This window comes from Copidosoma floridanum, unplaced genomic scaffold, assembly GCF_036245765.1.
Source record: "Copidosoma floridanum isolate Cflo_tuat_1 unplaced genomic scaffold, Cflo_Japanese_pri ptg000001l, whole genome shotgun sequence".
Lineage (NCBI taxonomy): Eukaryota > Metazoa > Arthropoda > Insecta > Hymenoptera > Encyrtidae > Copidosoma > Copidosoma floridanum.
This window is the reverse complement of record NW_028321878.1, coordinates 12689176-12705570: the sequence shown is the minus strand read 5'-3', so window position 1 is coordinate 12705570 and position 16395 is coordinate 12689176. Positions and strand designations below refer to the sequence as shown.

The following is a 16395-nucleotide window of genomic DNA, read 5'->3' as shown; positions in this document are numbered from 1 at the left end:
TTTAATAAATATAATAATAAAATGTTAAAGCTTTGAAAAAATCATACCACAAATACGATAGTAACGAGTACCGAGCAAAGGATGGATGAATGTAAAGGGCTCATCATTTGAGCATAAAAATCTGCTGTTGGTGTGGAAAAATTTAACAAGATAGAAAATTAAAAAATAATCAATTAGAAAATCTTAAAAGTTTCAGGATTAAAATGTATATTGTCCAGACTCGTATCCTAAGCTCTTTACTATGATATTGCTATGCACTTAAGATATAGCCAAAAATCATAAATTATAAATTATGGTTAAATATTAAAAAATACTAAAAACTGAATTTAAAATTCAATTCTTCAAACGTAAATAAAGATATCTTACAAGTAATCTGTGTTTTCTATCTCAAAAGACTTGAATCATCTCGAAAGGATGCATTCACGGTCTGTATAAATTATACAACATTGATACGGACTATGAATCAAATGTAATTAATATCAACGAACGATTTGAAATTATATATTATTATCTTGATTTTGTTTAACTTAAGTTTCGCGAATTATACAAATATTTACAGGAACCGAATAAAACCACGATTCTATGTTCATAAGTGCAACAATGATTATTTCCAACATGGGCCATCATACGACGTATTTTGGTCTCTCTCTTTTTTTTTTTTTTTTTTTTTTTTTGTTGCTCATCTTACGATGAGCACATAACAATTTTTTTCTTATCACATATCATACTGTGTAGTACATAAGCTCGAGCTTACTCTTACCACAATCAGGAATCGCGCTCGCTGACTCTCACTCAACATAATGCGTGGCAATGACATGTTACTCATGCTTTCCTACTATATATATATTATGAACGAAAAATGAAAAACGATATGAAAAAAAAACAAACGTGTATAAAAAGTAAACGCTGCCACGAGTTGATCATGAAAAATAAACGAGTTAAGTAACTGAGTGAGCGAAGCGAAGCGCGCAACAACGAATCGAGAAGCAAACCGAATGTAGAACCAAAATAAATATTCCCACCTTCTTTTCGTAATATTGTGAGACCGTGAAAAATAACTTGCAGATGTATTTTCTTGTAACGACGTAAGGGCCCCGTTATGGAATTTAGATTGATTTCCATTGCTGCTTGCGGGAGCCCCCCCTTGAATGTCAAGGAACACCCCGAGGCATCCAAAGCGCCTTGCTCTGCTCTACATAAACGCATGCTTTGACTTGTGAGCAAATGTCGGACATGTTGCCTCCAGCAGGAATAATTGCTGCAACACAAAAAAAAAGAGAAAAACGTGAGCATTGCTGCTTTGAAACATTTCAGTGCATAGATATAGGTAAAAGCATTTACCGCTTATAAATTGTCTATAATCCGACTCGAGTTTCAAAGCTTGCTCGTACATTTCCTTAGCTGCTTTGGCACTAACTTTGTCACTGGGATAACGCGAATCTTTAACCTCTTTGATTTGCTTGGTACTCTTGAACTTGATCAACAGTACAATGGGATATATCTGGTGCCTGTGCAATCGTTCCAGCGACGCTATCGATATATCCAAAATACAATGGGCATTCTGAAACAATATGAAGCCATTGTATTGAAAAAACTTCATCGATTAAGCGCCATGTTGATCGCAGATAGTTAATTACGAACCTTTTCACAAATTCCTTTGACCGCTTCGACGGTCGTACACTCAAAGTAGCTGCCTTTCTTGCGGTAATCAACGTAAAGCGAATCCCTCAAGCCCTGCTCGAGTGTCGCTTGTGAGCAGTGCATCGCCTCGGGCAAGCACCTAAGAAACTCGTTTGAAAATTCTTGCGGTAATTTCGTTGCAATGCATTCGCTGAGCGGACCAAGTATCAAGACCGGTCGTGCTGTTGGATCTGTGTACGTAAAAAAAATAGATACAAAAATCAATTGTTTGCAGCAGCAAATTAATCCGGTTTTACAATTGGAAAACTTACAGTCTAGCCTCTCAACGCGTTGGTAACTCACGGGAAGGTTTTCCTCATTCAAGGTACCACTGTCACTGTACCACCCCATACTCCCTACACCTGTAAGATGGGACAATTCTTTGCTATCCCTGCTCGACGAGCGCTGATGCTTCTTACGTCGAAAAAAGCTCCGCCGAGCGCTAGTCGTGCCTCGTCTGCTGCTGCCCGCGTCCGGCTCCAAATCACCGAGCGATCTTCGCAACAGCGCTTCCTCTTCGACCCTAATGTAAAAAAGTCAAATATCAAGCATAATCCTACCCTGTAATCATCCAACAAAACCAATTGAGGGTAAAAAAACGCACTTGAATCTACTTGGTATGATACCGCAAGTGAGCCGCCGGCCGGCCGCGTCGACGAGCCAAGCCCTCCAGTGTCCCGGAGTCCCGTTGAACATCGTGTTGTCCACGTAAAGTACGTCGTCCTTGTTGAACTTGAGCTGGAGAGTGTCACTGCCATCGGGCACCCGGTCGAACATGGCCTTGACGTAGAAGCTGTCGCCAGGCTTGTCCTTGACCTCGTGGTACCGTTCCGGCGTGTACTGGGCGATCAGGGTGACTTTGTCGGCCGGTCGAGCTAGCTCGAGGGCAGCCTGCTCGGCAGTGGCCTGGCGCAAGTCGACGCCGTTGTACTCGAGGATCCTGTCACCGGTGAAGAGGCCTGCCTCTTCGGCCAGGCAGCCCGGCTGGACCGTGTGCACAAAGATGCCTACCCCGTTGCCACCGACCAGTGAAATCCCGAGATTCGAGCACTTGCGCGTTTCGATGAACAGGTAACGCGGCTCGGTCGGCGGCGGGACCTTGTTGTTCCGGTTCTGCTCTTCTTGCGTTGGGCTGGTTTTATCATAAAATTGAGTAAAGTTACAACTCGGTTACATTTGTGAAAATACAATTAACCAACTGACCTTCGCACGGTAGCATTCTGGCGCTGCAAGGTAGTGACCGCCTGGTTGATCTGAGCACGGGTTAAAGTGCCGGTACCGCCGATACTGTTGCGCATACCGTCCAAGGTGACGCAAGAGCGCAGCTCCGGCTTGCGGATGTTGATGTCGAGGGAAGCAGAGTTCCTGATATCCCGGTCGCGGTCTTGCGTGGTCCTCACCTGCGCAAATGGATTATCAGTGTCAAGGTAAAATACTGAGGAGACATATGGGGAAAGCAGCGATAATTAATTACCTCGAGAGAAGCAGAGGCGCGTAGCTCGCGTTCCCTGTCGCGGTCGCGTTCGCGCTCCTTGGGTGCTCTAAGGGCAGGTAAGCTGGACTGGTCGCGCTCGGGTGGCTCAGCGGCTTCGAGGAGCTCGATCGTGCTCTTGCGCGAGGCTTCCGGGCTGTTGCACGGGGTCGTCGAGGAGCCGCTGTGGCTCGCGCCCTCCTTCTCCGGGTTGACGTCGGAGTCGCTCGATGAACCCGAACCCTCCAGCTCGCTGTACTCTGAGAGTGCGGCAAACAGAAAACGGATAGAGGATCCGTGGGATGTTAGAGCTTTGTTAATTTTATACATGCGTTTGAATATTATTGTTCATACGAGTGATTAATCGTTGGCATTTTTTATTTTGTCTGTACGTATCTGTTCTTGGTTACGCATTAACATAACTTATAATCAATCCTTGGTACTACTTCAAAACACAAAAAGTTGAAAAAGAAAAAATGCCAATCGATGCTGATGAGTATTTAACATTAGCTTATGTTTTATAAAATGTGTAACAAAAGAAAATTGCGCTAAAGAAACATCTAAGACACATATGATGATATAAAATTTACAAACGTGCAGAGAAAAAAATAATAGTTAAATGCAAAAATAAATTAAAAAATTGTATAAAAAGCTGACGAATCGCTCGCCGTGTGGTACAACAGTATATATTATAAAGATGTAACAACATATTAAATTACCTGTCCAGCAAACGTATTTTCTTATGTATACAAGTGAAAAAAAAAAATATATGTATATATACATACATATTCAACAAGCATAACGATAAATTTTCAAAAAGTGACAAGTAAATATTGGTAAACATGAAGATAAAAAAAATACCCAAGATGTTCCTTCAAACGGCGTCCGTACTGTATACACGCGCTCCTCGGTGAGCCTATACACGAGCTATGTACGAGAACAACGAGTACTCACTGTCTGGACTGTACTGGACGAGTATGGTGAAGGTGTTACCGCACTGCCTGAGTATGTTGGCAGCGACGTCGTACGTCGAGCAAGTCCTCATGTTGATGCCGCACACGTCGAGCAGCTGATCACCGACCTGGAGGCCAACCTGCGAGGCGAGACTGTGCTCTGTGACCTGAGACACGAAGACGCCGCCGGTCTGGAGACACTGGATCTGAATGCCCAACGGCTCCTGACTCTTGTCGATGTAGATGCGTCTGACTTGGCCATAGGGCGGCCGATACGAACAGTAATCGGGCATGCTCACGCGCTTCCCGTTGTTACTATTGCCACTACCACCACCGCCACCGGATCCACGGCTCCCACCGCCTGCACCGCTGACGCCACCGCCGCCACCACCACCGCTGCCACCGCTGCTCGACGAGTTGTTGCTCGACTGGGTGCCGGGGCTCAAGATTTCGACGTGAAAGGTCGGCATGGGACTGCCCCGCTCCGAGGTTTTCTCGATACTCCCCGAGGACAGCTTACCGATGCTGCTCTTGGAGGTTACGCTCGGGTTCGAGGGTATGCGAAAGCGCTGGTTCTCCTTTTTGCGGGGAAAGGTGCCACCCTCGAAGCCCCCGGTGCTGTTGTGGGTCGACACGTACGGCGGCACGTCGAACGAGCTCATCGTGGGGTGCGCCCGGGGTTTGTGAAAGTGCGCCAAGTCGATCGAGGGCGCGTGCACGTGACCAAAATTCGGGGGCTGGGAGGAGGACGAAGAGGACGACTGGGACGATTGGTGGGGAGGGGGTTGGGGACTGTAGGGTGGCTCGAAGCAGAAGGGCCGGCTATCGGGTAGCCCGAGGGACTCGCCCGACTGAGCGCTCGGTAGATTCGGCGGCGATGGGTACCTCAAGTTCGAGTTGAGACTGCTCGGCTGCTGCTGCTGCTGCTGCTGCTGCTGCTGGTGGTGGTGGTGATGGTTTTGCAGCTGCTGGTGGTGGTGGTGGTGGTGCAGCTGGAGCGGATAGTGCGGGTGGGAGTGGGCGTACGGTGGGATGGAGAAGTTACCGGGTCCGACGATGCGGGAGTGCTGCACAGAGCTGGGTGAAGTGCCCGAGCCGTAGAGCTGCGAGTGCATGCGATTGTGCGTCATCGAATCCATCTGGCTGGGACCCTCGTGACCGAGGGGCGTGTATTTCGAGGACATTGGGGTCATACGCTGCTGCTTACTCTTGCCGTAGTAGTCGAGGTCGCGCGGTGACTTGATCGCAAAGTCAACGCTCGTATCAGAGGGTGCGTGGCTCCCGTCTACCATTGGTTTCTCCAGCAGTCCCTTGAATTGGGCGGCCGACGGCACGAACGACTTCTGACCACTGTTCAACTGGGCGGACTTACTTAGACTGGGCAGCGGGCTCTCGACCGCCTTGTAGACTGTGTGCCTGTTGCTGCTGCTGCTGTTGTTGGAGCTCAGACCAACGCCACCGCCCATGCCAACGGGACCAAAGTTCGACAGGGGTATGGGATTGGAGATGCGATTGTAATTGTAAGCGCTTGGCTCGAATTTCGTGGGATGGTTCAGGAGTACGCTAAGGGGTAGGCGTTCTTTGGTCTTGCGAGGATGGAGGATCGTGCCGGTGCCGTTTTGGATGAGTGGGCTGATGCGCGCCTTCGGCCACGTACCTCCGTTCTTGTCGGCTCCCGGTTGCTTCTCGCTGCCACCGCTCACCGCAACTCCGCTCAAACCGCTTGTCGTACCGCCGGCGCCGATTAAGCCCACGCCACGACGTTTGCTGCGCTTCAACACGCCGTTTCCTGACAAAATATCGGAAAAAATTCCCATGAGGTTTCATAAAATAGGGTACACTTTGTTTTTTTACTCAACAGTACGGATTCAATTGATGGAAAAAAGCGAAAAAACTACAGGATACACCTACCGTTGGTCTTTTTGTAACTTTCTATCACCGAGTCTAGTTCGGCGATAGCATTTTGTTCCTGCTCAAAGGTGTTGGGACTGGAATTCCGATGTCTCTTCTTTTTCTCCTCGCGCTCCTTGCTGTGCCGACGTCCCCTGACCAGGTCGATCTTTTCGCGAAAATTGTCCCAAGCGTTGCTGATACCACTGGGCTTATCGCTGCCCATTGACTTGGATACCTTGTAGAGGTTGTGTTCGCCCATGTTCGAGGCGATGTAGCGGCCTTCGTAGTCTTCCGACGCCGAAGTTTTGAGCATCAAGCGCTCATGTTCCGTTTGCGAGCAGCTGTTTACCATTTTCTGCTTTTCCGGACTGTAGCTGCTATCCAGGGGTATCGCATCGGAACTCGACGCTGCTGCCAGTGGCATACTCTTCAAAGTAGTGATAGTAAGAACGTCCGTTGACGTGTCGTTCAGTACTGCCATTGCCTCGTGGACGGATATGATTCCATCCATTTGTTTGCTGTTAATCTGTAAAAACCGTGGAAAGTCAATCAGTCATGCAGCACAGGCAATTTTTTTGATACATAAAAAATTTTCGGACGAAAAAAAAAAAAACTCATACATTCAACACTCTATCACCAACTGCGAGATAGCCATCCTTGGCAGCCAAACTACCGGGTGATATCTTGGCGATGTAAACACCAATCTCCAGAGTGATGCCGTGGGGAACTTGTCCGATAGGAAGCTGTGTCGTTCTCAGCGGTCTCCTGCCAATCCTGCGTCTACGAATCGTCAGCGTAGCCGAACCAGCACTGCACGACCTCAACGTGTCCATGATCATACGCGTCGAAACGGACGAACAGTCGACGTTGTTGACCCTGAGTATGCAATCGTTCACCCTGAGCTTGTCCTCGATCGCGCTACCAGGTGCAACCTGTGCCACGTAGACACCCGTGTCGTCCGGATAGTAGGGGTTGTCTCGGCCACCCACGAGCATCAGGCCAAGGTCGCGCTCCGAATCGTGAGAGCCCAGTCTACCGAAATCCAGGTGTACCGTCACGGCTTCCCACTCGCTGTCCGAGTCGTGCACGTTAGTCTGATAACCACCGTACTGGCCGGGTAGAGTGTGATCGCCAGAGTCGAGCTTCTCCTTGAGGTCGGCGAGCTCTTTGGAAGCCTCGTTTCGTTGCTTTTTTATTTCGTCAGAGTCCCGCAGTGCGTTCGCCAGGTCGGAAACTGCGCGGTCTCGTTCCTTGCGTAGTCTACGATTGAGAAATCACCAATCAACAAACATTTTCCAACAACTATCTGACTATATCCACCTTTCGCACATGCTCCTAATGTTGTCGCGCTCGGCGACTATCCTGTCGCGCTCGCAGAACGCCCAGTCGCGCCTGCGTTTCGACACCTCGGCCTCCTGCATAGCCTCCTCGTACTCGGCCTGCAGCTTGTCGACGTACTTGCGCATCTTGTCCAGCTCGAGATTCGCCTGATCGATGTTGTCCATGCGCTCCTTGTCGCGCTTGTTGGCTGCGTCGCTCGCCTTCTCGACCCCATCCTTGTGCGCCAGACTGTCGCGCTCTGTAGCACTGCCGTACGACGAGTGTAATTCCAGTCGACTGCTCGAGTGATCGCGACCCGCCGCCTCGCTGTAATCGCCGAACTTTTGCCGCAACTCGTTGCACTCTTTGAGCGCCTCGTCTCTGTCCCTCAGCGACGAAGCGATCTCTCGCTCAAGCGTCTCCACCTGGTAGGTCAGTGCCTTTTTCTGTATGAAAAAAAGAAAAAAAAAGTAAATAAACAAACGAACCGATATTTAATCCATTAATCTCGATTCGAAGGGAGAAAACGCAAATTCAAACCTCCTCGATGAGTTTCTTGTTGTCGTTCTCGAGATGGGTGATCTTGTTGTACGCCTGGCTGAGATCGTTGCTGAGGGTCTCCATCTCCTGGTGCACGTTGTCCCGCTCGCTCATGATCAGACTGTACTCGTGCATGGCCGCGTTGCGCTCCTCCGTGAGCCTCTTGATCTCCTTGGTGGCCTTCATCCGGCCGATCATCATCTGATTGATCTCCTTGACCGACTGTTCGTGCTGCTGCGAGACCTTGGTCAGAGCCTCCCGGTACTCGTTTCTCTCCCTCAGAGCTATGTCCCATTGCCGTATAGCCGCGGTGCACTGCTGCTTCAGACCGTTGCACTCGCGTACCGCGCTGTTGCGACCCTGGACCACGTCCTCGTACTGTTTCTTCAGCCTCGCCGATTCATCCTGGGCCAACTCGAGCTGCAACGATCATCGACAGGTGAGCACTATATACGACGCGTGTCTTTCTTCCTTTGCTTTTTTCAGTTGACTCTATGTTTTGTTTGGTCGCGAATGTTTACAATCCAATTAAGCGACGCGGAACAACGAAGGCCGTTAATTAAGCCGTAAGCGAAATCATCCAGTTGTTTCCCGTTTACTGTATATATAAATCGCTGCAGCGAGCGTTGGTATATATACGCATACTGTACTGGATTATTTGTAGAAACGATTGTAATTAGTTGCTCCTCGAGTTCGTTAACGCGATAACAAAACGGCCGCCAGGTATACGTGCCACGGCGTGTGGCTCGACAACACGCGAGCACTGACTTTTTTTTTCTTCTTCGTTCTTTTCATTTTAGTTTGTTGAACAATCTAAAGCCTCGGTGCCCTGCGATGCGCCGCGAGGCTCGAATATTTAGTCGGTAGCCAACGAGCGTGCTCGAAATTCTCGATGAAATACCAGCTGTCAAACATATATAGCATGGGCAAACTTTGTTTGAACTTGAGTAACGAGCTCATTTGGACGAATAATTATACATCGAGGATATATAATTGGAATACCGAGGTGGGTAGGGGGAAAAAAAACTTTTTTTAATCAACGACTTTTTTTTAGACCCATAGTGAAGAGTAAAAGTGAACCTTGTCTCGTTTATTATACAAACTGACCTTATTGACGGCGGACGAGTGCGAGGATATGAGGTCGTCGTAGCGCTTCCTGAGCGACTCGTACTCGTCCTTGACGGCCTCGTATTTCCTCAAAGCCGAGATGTAGTGCTGATTCATGGCGTCGGCCGCGTTGGCCGCGGAATCGGCCACCAGCAGGTTGTTGTCGTCTTTGTCGAGCAGCTGCTTGTCGCTGTACTTTGAGCGCAATGAGGCGCCCGGATCCTGGACGGATGTCGATTCTGATTGGCTCATCGCTGCTATGTGCTGGCTACGGTAGTACTCCAGCTCCTTCATAGTATGCTCGCACCTTTGGAATCGTTATTTACAATTTTACTCCGCCGTCCATACCGATACTTGTCGTGTGTTTTATCATTGCTATATACGTGTTAACTTTCATTCACTGGTATGGCGAGGAAATTAATTTTTTTAGATCAATAGCGAGCAGGACAGGGGTGATTTAACACTAATTTTTTTTTTTTTTTTTTTACAAAATGCCTTTGTCATGCCACAAAAACAAATGTTTGACCGACGTAAAAAAAGGTTTTTTTCCGTATAGACTCAAAGTCCAGTATTGATTTTGTGTTAAAATTAGTGGAGAATCACCCACTCGTATACGTGAAAAAGATCGAGACGATAGCTCCAGTACCCTCACTATCGATCCGTAGGAAAAATTCAATAAAAAAAAAAAAAAAAACAAAAAAAAACAATTACTACCGACGTTTCGTCCATCCCGGATACAACCATGGTCCTCTTCCGATATAACACGATGTATTCGGTGATCACCAGTTTTTGCAGGGCCAACAAAACTTTCGCCACGAGACACACGAGCCGCCAGTCTTTGGAACAACGACTGAACAAATTCATTATATTCCGCGCGAACGTGGCGAGCCTACTGGAGTTGCTTTTCGCTATCGAGATAATCTTCTTGCACGCTCACGTTTTATTGTTATTATTTTATTTTCTTTTTTAAGCCGAGCTGGCAAAAGTCCAGTGAAACAGTTATCACGCGCCGGTAGTTCGTGATTGATAAGCTCGAACGAGCGTGTACACAAGCATTTCACCTGCGTGTTGCAAATGTACAATATACACGAGTCCACGCGCGTCAAGTGCACAATAAAAATGTCACGAACACCAAGCTCATCGTCGCTCCAAAGTATCGCGTCTTAATTACCTTTCGGACGAAGCTTTATCTAAAATCGTTTAAAATAGGTATGTACAAGTCAAAGCTGTTAAAATACTCTCTTTTTGATTAAAAAAAAAAAAAAAAAACGATGAAAATAACTCTCCCCGGTCGATCATGAAGATTTTTCCTCTTTTTCAAAACCGAACAAGGCGAGGCTTATATCGTAAGATCCATCGGGATTTTTATTTCCGCGGAACTCTCGAGTCTCTCGACGTCGTCGTGTGCACATGCTCCCTTTCCCTGGGTGCATCGATTATTGAGTCCACGTCGCTATATTTAAAGCTCGGGCTTTTGTTTTACTCTTTAAAAAAAAAAATAAATAAATAAATAAAAGAAAATAGGAAAACATAGAGACTGGTAATGCTTGCACGTGTATGTAAGAGAAAAAAAAGGATGCACGTAGTGCTGATGCAAAAAAAAAAAAAAAAGTGGAGAAACGCGTACGAATGCAAAGTTCGCTCGAGCTCGAATGGCCATTGTTTTATCCTGAAATTCCGTACGAATGTTGTGCGTAGAGCGATACTGGAGCTTAGTACGGTTCACTGGGTGTACATTGAAATTTCTCATGATATTACGTACGAGGTCGCTCCTTCGACGGCACGCACGTGTGCGCGCATTATAATTAACAATCGATTCATTTCCATATCAACTCCTGGATTTGGGTGCGACGTGTTAGTTGAAAAATGAGAAATAAAAACAAACAAAAGTAAAACCAAGAGAGAAACAAACCGTCTAATAGTGTCTGAGTGCTTGTGTCTCAATAATTGGTACTGTGCTTGCAAGTCGTCGTAATCGCCTCGGCACTCGGGGTTTCCAACGCCGTCGCAGCCTCCGATATCTCGGTCTGTGCGTGTGGTTGGCGCAAAACATCCACAAAAATCATTCCGAAAGAAAACCAAAATGTAAAAAAAGTTTGGGAAAACAAACAAAATATAATAGTGATCGGGCAGTGCGAGAACAGTAAATCTTTAGAATTTGTGACAAAACTACAACATCGAAACATTCGGCTACGAAAATTTGCTGCTTTACGGAGGGATAGGTGTAAATATGACGATTTCTTACCCACGTTGAGAGCTCCATCTGAAAGCAAAAAAAAAGGTACGACGTTGTTATCATAGATCCGCACGGAAATCAATCTCATTGGCCATCGAAAAAAAAAAAAAAAAAAAAAAAATAGCCCACAAGTCACAATCGTTGCATAGACAGAGAGTAGAATAGTAGAAAGCAAACATGACGTGATATGGCATCATCGCGAGGTGCAAAAGAGAGCCGACGGACTGTGACGTTTAATTGCTCACCTACTACTTGTACCATATACGTGCACCTATACAATGGTCGAAAACAATGCGATATTCAACAACAAGCCCGTAAGCGCAGCTTTCACCCAGGAAAGAGAGAGAGAAAAGAAACCATCGGTCACGCACGCGAGAGCATCGGTGATTTACCGATCCCCCGCAGTAGTTGTTTTTTTTTTTTTTTTCGTTTCCTTTTCGTTTGCTCTCTTTTTCTCCGTCCTTGCGTTATTAGCGAAATCAAAAGTGAATCGTAACAGGCAATGCCAAGACGCTCGTGTATTCGTGCAACTTTGTGGATTTTTTTTTTTTCCAAACACGCGAGTTGTATGCACCGAGACGCGCGTTTACTTTTACTGTTTGCGCTGTTCGAGGTGCGTTGAGCACGTACGAAAGAGAAATTAATTATTTGGAGAAATTATAATGAAAGGCCGCAGAAAGAACCATCCGTAAATCGGAAATCTGTAATAATAATTTAGTTTGTTTTTTTTTCTTCAAAATCTCTTTTGACTTTGAGTCATATGTAAAAACCAGAATGTCACAAACCAACAACAACAAAAAATGTATAGCACAAATATGACATAGCAATACAGAAAACAAAAAACAAAAAAATATACACACCACTGCTTCCAGCGCTGTCTAGGGAGGACGCCCCAGAAGCCATGCTCTCCATCGCTTGCTTATGATGCACTACTCCAGCATCAGCAGTATTAGTGGTCGTTGAAATCTAAACGGCGACGAGGACGAGGACGACGATGCACCGGCGTACTTAACGCCAGACTGAGCCCTTTGTACCGCTGCCACCGATGCTGCTCTTCTAACGCGACGCATATCCTTCATAATACAATAACAATTCACGTGTACACAATACAGAGATGAGGTGCTGAGCTGATGTTACTCTCTTCTCTATCCCTCACCTATATGAAAACACACAACAACAACAACAACAACAACAAACAGCTCATGAGATGAACGCTTTTATACCTATACTCTAGGTGTATATAATATATGTGGGTAATATGTACATGTACGTAGGGAGAGAAAGTAAAAGAGAGCAAACAAGAGAGCAAGCTATAGGAGAGAATGTGAGCTAGGCTAAGGCTGGCCTGGTATAGGCTGAGTTAAATATGCAATGGATAAGGGATGCAAGCTGCTGCTGCTGCTGCTACAATATTTGTGTCAAGGAAATCCAATAGTAGATTGCGGTGTACAACAAACTACTGCCAATATTAGCTGCTGCCCCGCAGCGATACAGGAATGTAGGGAAATAATGCGCTGGCAAGGGATCTGGTATCTTTGAAATATCAGAGCTCAGCCTATCTGGCTGTCTTGACAGAATGAAATTGCTGTGTGTTCAGTCAAACAGACACGTCCAATGCCTTTGTCCTTTTCATGCTGGTGAATTCAAGCGAAAAATTGGATGATTTTGCAATATTGAAATACAAACATGTAGGTAAAGAGACCTGATTGCTTTTTAAAAATAGATTTTGTGAAAATCAATAGACTATGTGTGAAACAATAAAGAGCGACTGTGATTGAATTTTTTATGGAAGCTACTCGGCTTTTTTTTTTTTAGAAAGCATTTTAAGGACAAGGTTTTATATTTAAACACAAACGAAAACTATAAGTACCGATTTCAGTGCTTCCAAAAGAGTTACTAAAGATGTTTTTTGTGGAAACATTAAATAACTGAAAAGTGAACATACCTATGTATGTGTATTTACTTTTTTTAAGCCACAAAAAACATTTAATATTATTTTTTTTCTTACACAACAAAAATAAATAATGTCAAGCACAATGTAAGATACAAGTCGACATTAAAATTTAAACAATGAAATATCTAGTCTTATACAAATGATAATTAAAATGTAGAGATAGGTTTAAACAGTTCATTTTTAATTTTGAGTTGTAGAAAAATTTTACATTAACAAAAAAAACAGTAAAAACTTGAAAGTTACGCCATAAAAAGAGTACATGACCGATTTCAGCATGCTAGAGTATCAGACACAAATCTCAATGAACTCAATGAACACTCACACCATAGAGGTTTTTACATCTGTGTGAGCGTACCTACAAGGCAGAGCCATCCTTAAATGCAAGCAGAAAGCAACAAGTCTCTGGGTAAAGTACCTGTTCGTACACACACACACACACACACGTAAGTGCAGCAGACTCCTTCAAAGAAAGCAACAAGTATAATATACATCCAAACTAACCAGCAGCACTGGGCAGTAGAACTAACTCCTCCAAGGCTGAGATTAAAAAAAAACGTCGCATGGGAGAGCTGCCTCGAGAGAGTACTCATTGATTATCCAATTACACCAGTGACTACAAGGATGATGAACCTTCCAAGGAGACATTTATTCAACACCTGCACCATCATATTCTTAAGGCACTTGACAAGCTCCTGGAGTAATGCTGACTAGGACTACCGGTGTAAATCAACACTTACAAGCACCATCCTCTTGAAGCTTACGGGCACACAAGCATACACGCACTACAACTCTCTCAGAGTTAGCAGCAGTAACTGAAGGGTAATATTGCTCTTTCTTCTTCTTCTTCTTTGCCTCTTCTTCCTCTTGTACCAGCATGCCTTTTTTGCTCCAAAGTCTCAAAAAAAACTCTTTTCTCAAAACAAAGTCGAATTGTCTCTCATCTGACACATGTACCCATGGAAAATACAGGTAACTCCGGTTTTTAAGCAAGCACAGGTACCGATTAGGAAGAGGTGGACGTGGTAGAAATCGAGAGAGGAGACCTCCTCTCCGTGTGGAGTGTCTGCTGTTGCTCGCGATACTCTTTCAGGTCTCTCTCTCTCTCTCTCCGGGCTCTCCACACATCAAGCATACAAAATAGGTATAGGTATGCTTGCTCCACCACCGTGTCTGTCTCGCGCTGTCGCTCCTTGCCTCTTCTCTCTTTTTTTTTTCCCTTCTCTGCTTTCTCTCTCTTTTCCTCTGCGCCGCCGTGCTAGTATAGGTATAATGTTTTTTCACCTGCTGCTGCGCCAGAGAGCACCGCTCAAAAGATTATTAGCCGTTCTCAGCCATCATCGATAAAGCTCACTCCTTACTACTTTGCACCCTAATACTGGAGATATAAATGGTAATGGTGGTGATGATGATGATCTTTCAATCTGCTTTCTACGTACACATTCATTTGGCTCATACTTGCACTGATTCACCTACAGATAATGTTATGTACAATTATGTTAAGAAGTGTACAAAAAATAGTAAATATAAGCTGATGAGTAGAAAAGTCATTGGTGTTTGTTTTTTCTTCATTTTGTATAGCTGTAGGCTAAACTTGCAAAAAGTGCATGAAGCGTGGAAGGATGTGATGTCTCCTCTAGATATTCCCTTCTCCTAGGAGATTCAAGTAAGTACTATTCCAGGCCAACCAGCTCCAGATCTAGGCACACTTGATTTTTTACACATTTACGTACACCTGACTATGTACAATTATAATAAAAAATACAAAATCAGAGAGAGTCGAGAGAGCGTATGAGCTCATCAAGCAAAAGGTGAGAAGAGAGGCTGATGAATGTACTATGTACTAGTATAGTAAGTCGTTGAGATCTTCTGCAGATAAAAAATTTTTCTTGTTTTTCACGCGAATTATATATATATATATGGCATCGTGGAGAGAGAAGGGGCCAACTGCAGGTAATTCGCAATATATCTTGAATTAACTGGCGCTCTGTTCCGTAATCTGGCCAGTTAAAATAGCAGACGACAATCAACAGCGATGAAATCTTCACTTTTTTCTCGACTTTCACGTCGTCTGCTGTTTTAACTTGCAGATTACGGAATATATTTGTTGACTTACTGGCCTAACGGTAACGTTGGGAGCGCAAATTTAAATTACTTGCTGTTGACGACGATTGCGGAAAACACCCCAAGCGGCGTTACCACCACGACCTACGTAACTTTACAGCCTCTGATTTTATCATTCTGGTAAAGAGAGCACGGTGTAAGATGTACGTGAAGTTATGTGTAGTAATTAAAGAAATTACTACTAATTAATGCCATATGGTCGATTTTATTAAACCATAGGAATATCTCTATTTTTAGAGGTCGACTTTTGAGTAAAAAATAGATTGTAAACTTGCCGAAAACAGCACAAACCACGTCAACTCTTCATTATCTATCTACAAAATTAGATGCGGCTGGTTTGTAATTATCAAAGTGACTTTGCTGTAAATAGCAATAGTTATTTGGATCAGCGCCATCTAGCGGTCTTAATTTTTTGGCCAAAAGTGGCTCCTAAAATTCTCAATCAGAGCATTCAGGATTAGAGCCATTTAGTCAATTATAAACCAGCCGCAACTCATGATAAAGCTATAAAATGAAAAAATAACAATACGTGTGTTTTTGGCGGCAAGTTAACAATCTATTTTTTACCAAAAAATCGACCTGCTATGTGTTTGTACTTTTGAAGATAAATTTTCAAGCATAAGATGAATTGTTAACTTGCCGCCAAAAACACACGTATTGTTATTTTTTCATTTTATAGCTTTATCATGAGTTGCGGCTGGTTTATAATTGACTAAATGGCTCTAATCCTGAATGCTCTGATTGAGAATTTTAGGAGCCACTTTTGGCCAAAAAATAAAGACCGCTAGATGGCGCTGATCCAAATAATTGTTACTTCTTATATTAGAGCCATTAAATCGATTATAAACCAGCCGCAACGAATCTTAGAGATAGATAATAAAAAGTTAACATTTTCTGTGCCTTTTGCGGCAAGTTTACAATATGTCTTTTACCTGTAAATGGACCCTGAAAAGTATAAATATTCCACTTATCTTATACGGCTTATAAAATCTACCATATTTACAAAATTAAAATACTTTAGACCTTTTATCATTAACTCGCGGAAGCACAGCCCTTTAACTTTCTAGTTTAAATAAACAGCTAACTTATATAATATGTACATACCAAGATTTGTGTTACA

The 16395-nt window shown here is 44.5% G+C and overlaps 1 protein-coding gene across 1 annotated transcript; it reads right to left on the bottom strand.

The window, feature by feature from the left end:
- Positions 1-658: 658 nt before the first annotated feature.
- Dlg5 (MAGUK family member discs large 5) lies at positions 659-15416 on the bottom strand. The gene is made up of 21 exons (XM_089594725.1): positions 13656-15416; positions 12061-12356; positions 11210-11227; positions 10877-10991; positions 8965-9271; positions 7858-8277; positions 7318-7763; positions 6618-7257; positions 6016-6523; positions 5859-5893; positions 5593-5789; positions 5113-5547; positions 4493-5007; positions 4106-4357; positions 3155-3411; positions 2884-3080; positions 2285-2812; positions 1953-2203; positions 1642-1871; positions 1342-1561; positions 659-1258 (listed from the first exon to the last, which is right to left on the bottom strand). Exons 2-21 carry the CDS (start codon positions 12110-12112, stop codon positions 1152-1154), a joined length of 5730 nt encoding a protein of 1909 aa, XP_089450851.1. The 5' UTR covers positions 12113-12356; positions 13656-15416; the 3' UTR covers positions 659-1151.
- Between the last annotated feature and the right edge of the window lie 979 nt (positions 15417-16395).

What these genes read in the sequence shown, in the direction of transcription:
- Dlg5 (XM_089594725.1), bottom strand. Translation starts at nt 12,112, where the DNA reads ATGGAGAGCATGGCTTCTGGGGCGTCCTCCCTAGACAGCGCTGGAAGC. An exon ending in CACTCAGACACTATTAGACG is followed by an intron (nt 9,272 to 10,876) that starts GTTTGTTTCTCT and finishes ACGATTCCAAAG; the next exon opens with GTGCGAGCATACTATGAAGG. An exon ending in AGCGCAGCAAACGTCGTGGC is followed by an intron (nt 5,790 to 5,858) that starts GTGGGCTTAATC and finishes GGTGGCAGCGAG; the next exon opens with AAGCAACCGGGAGCCGACAA.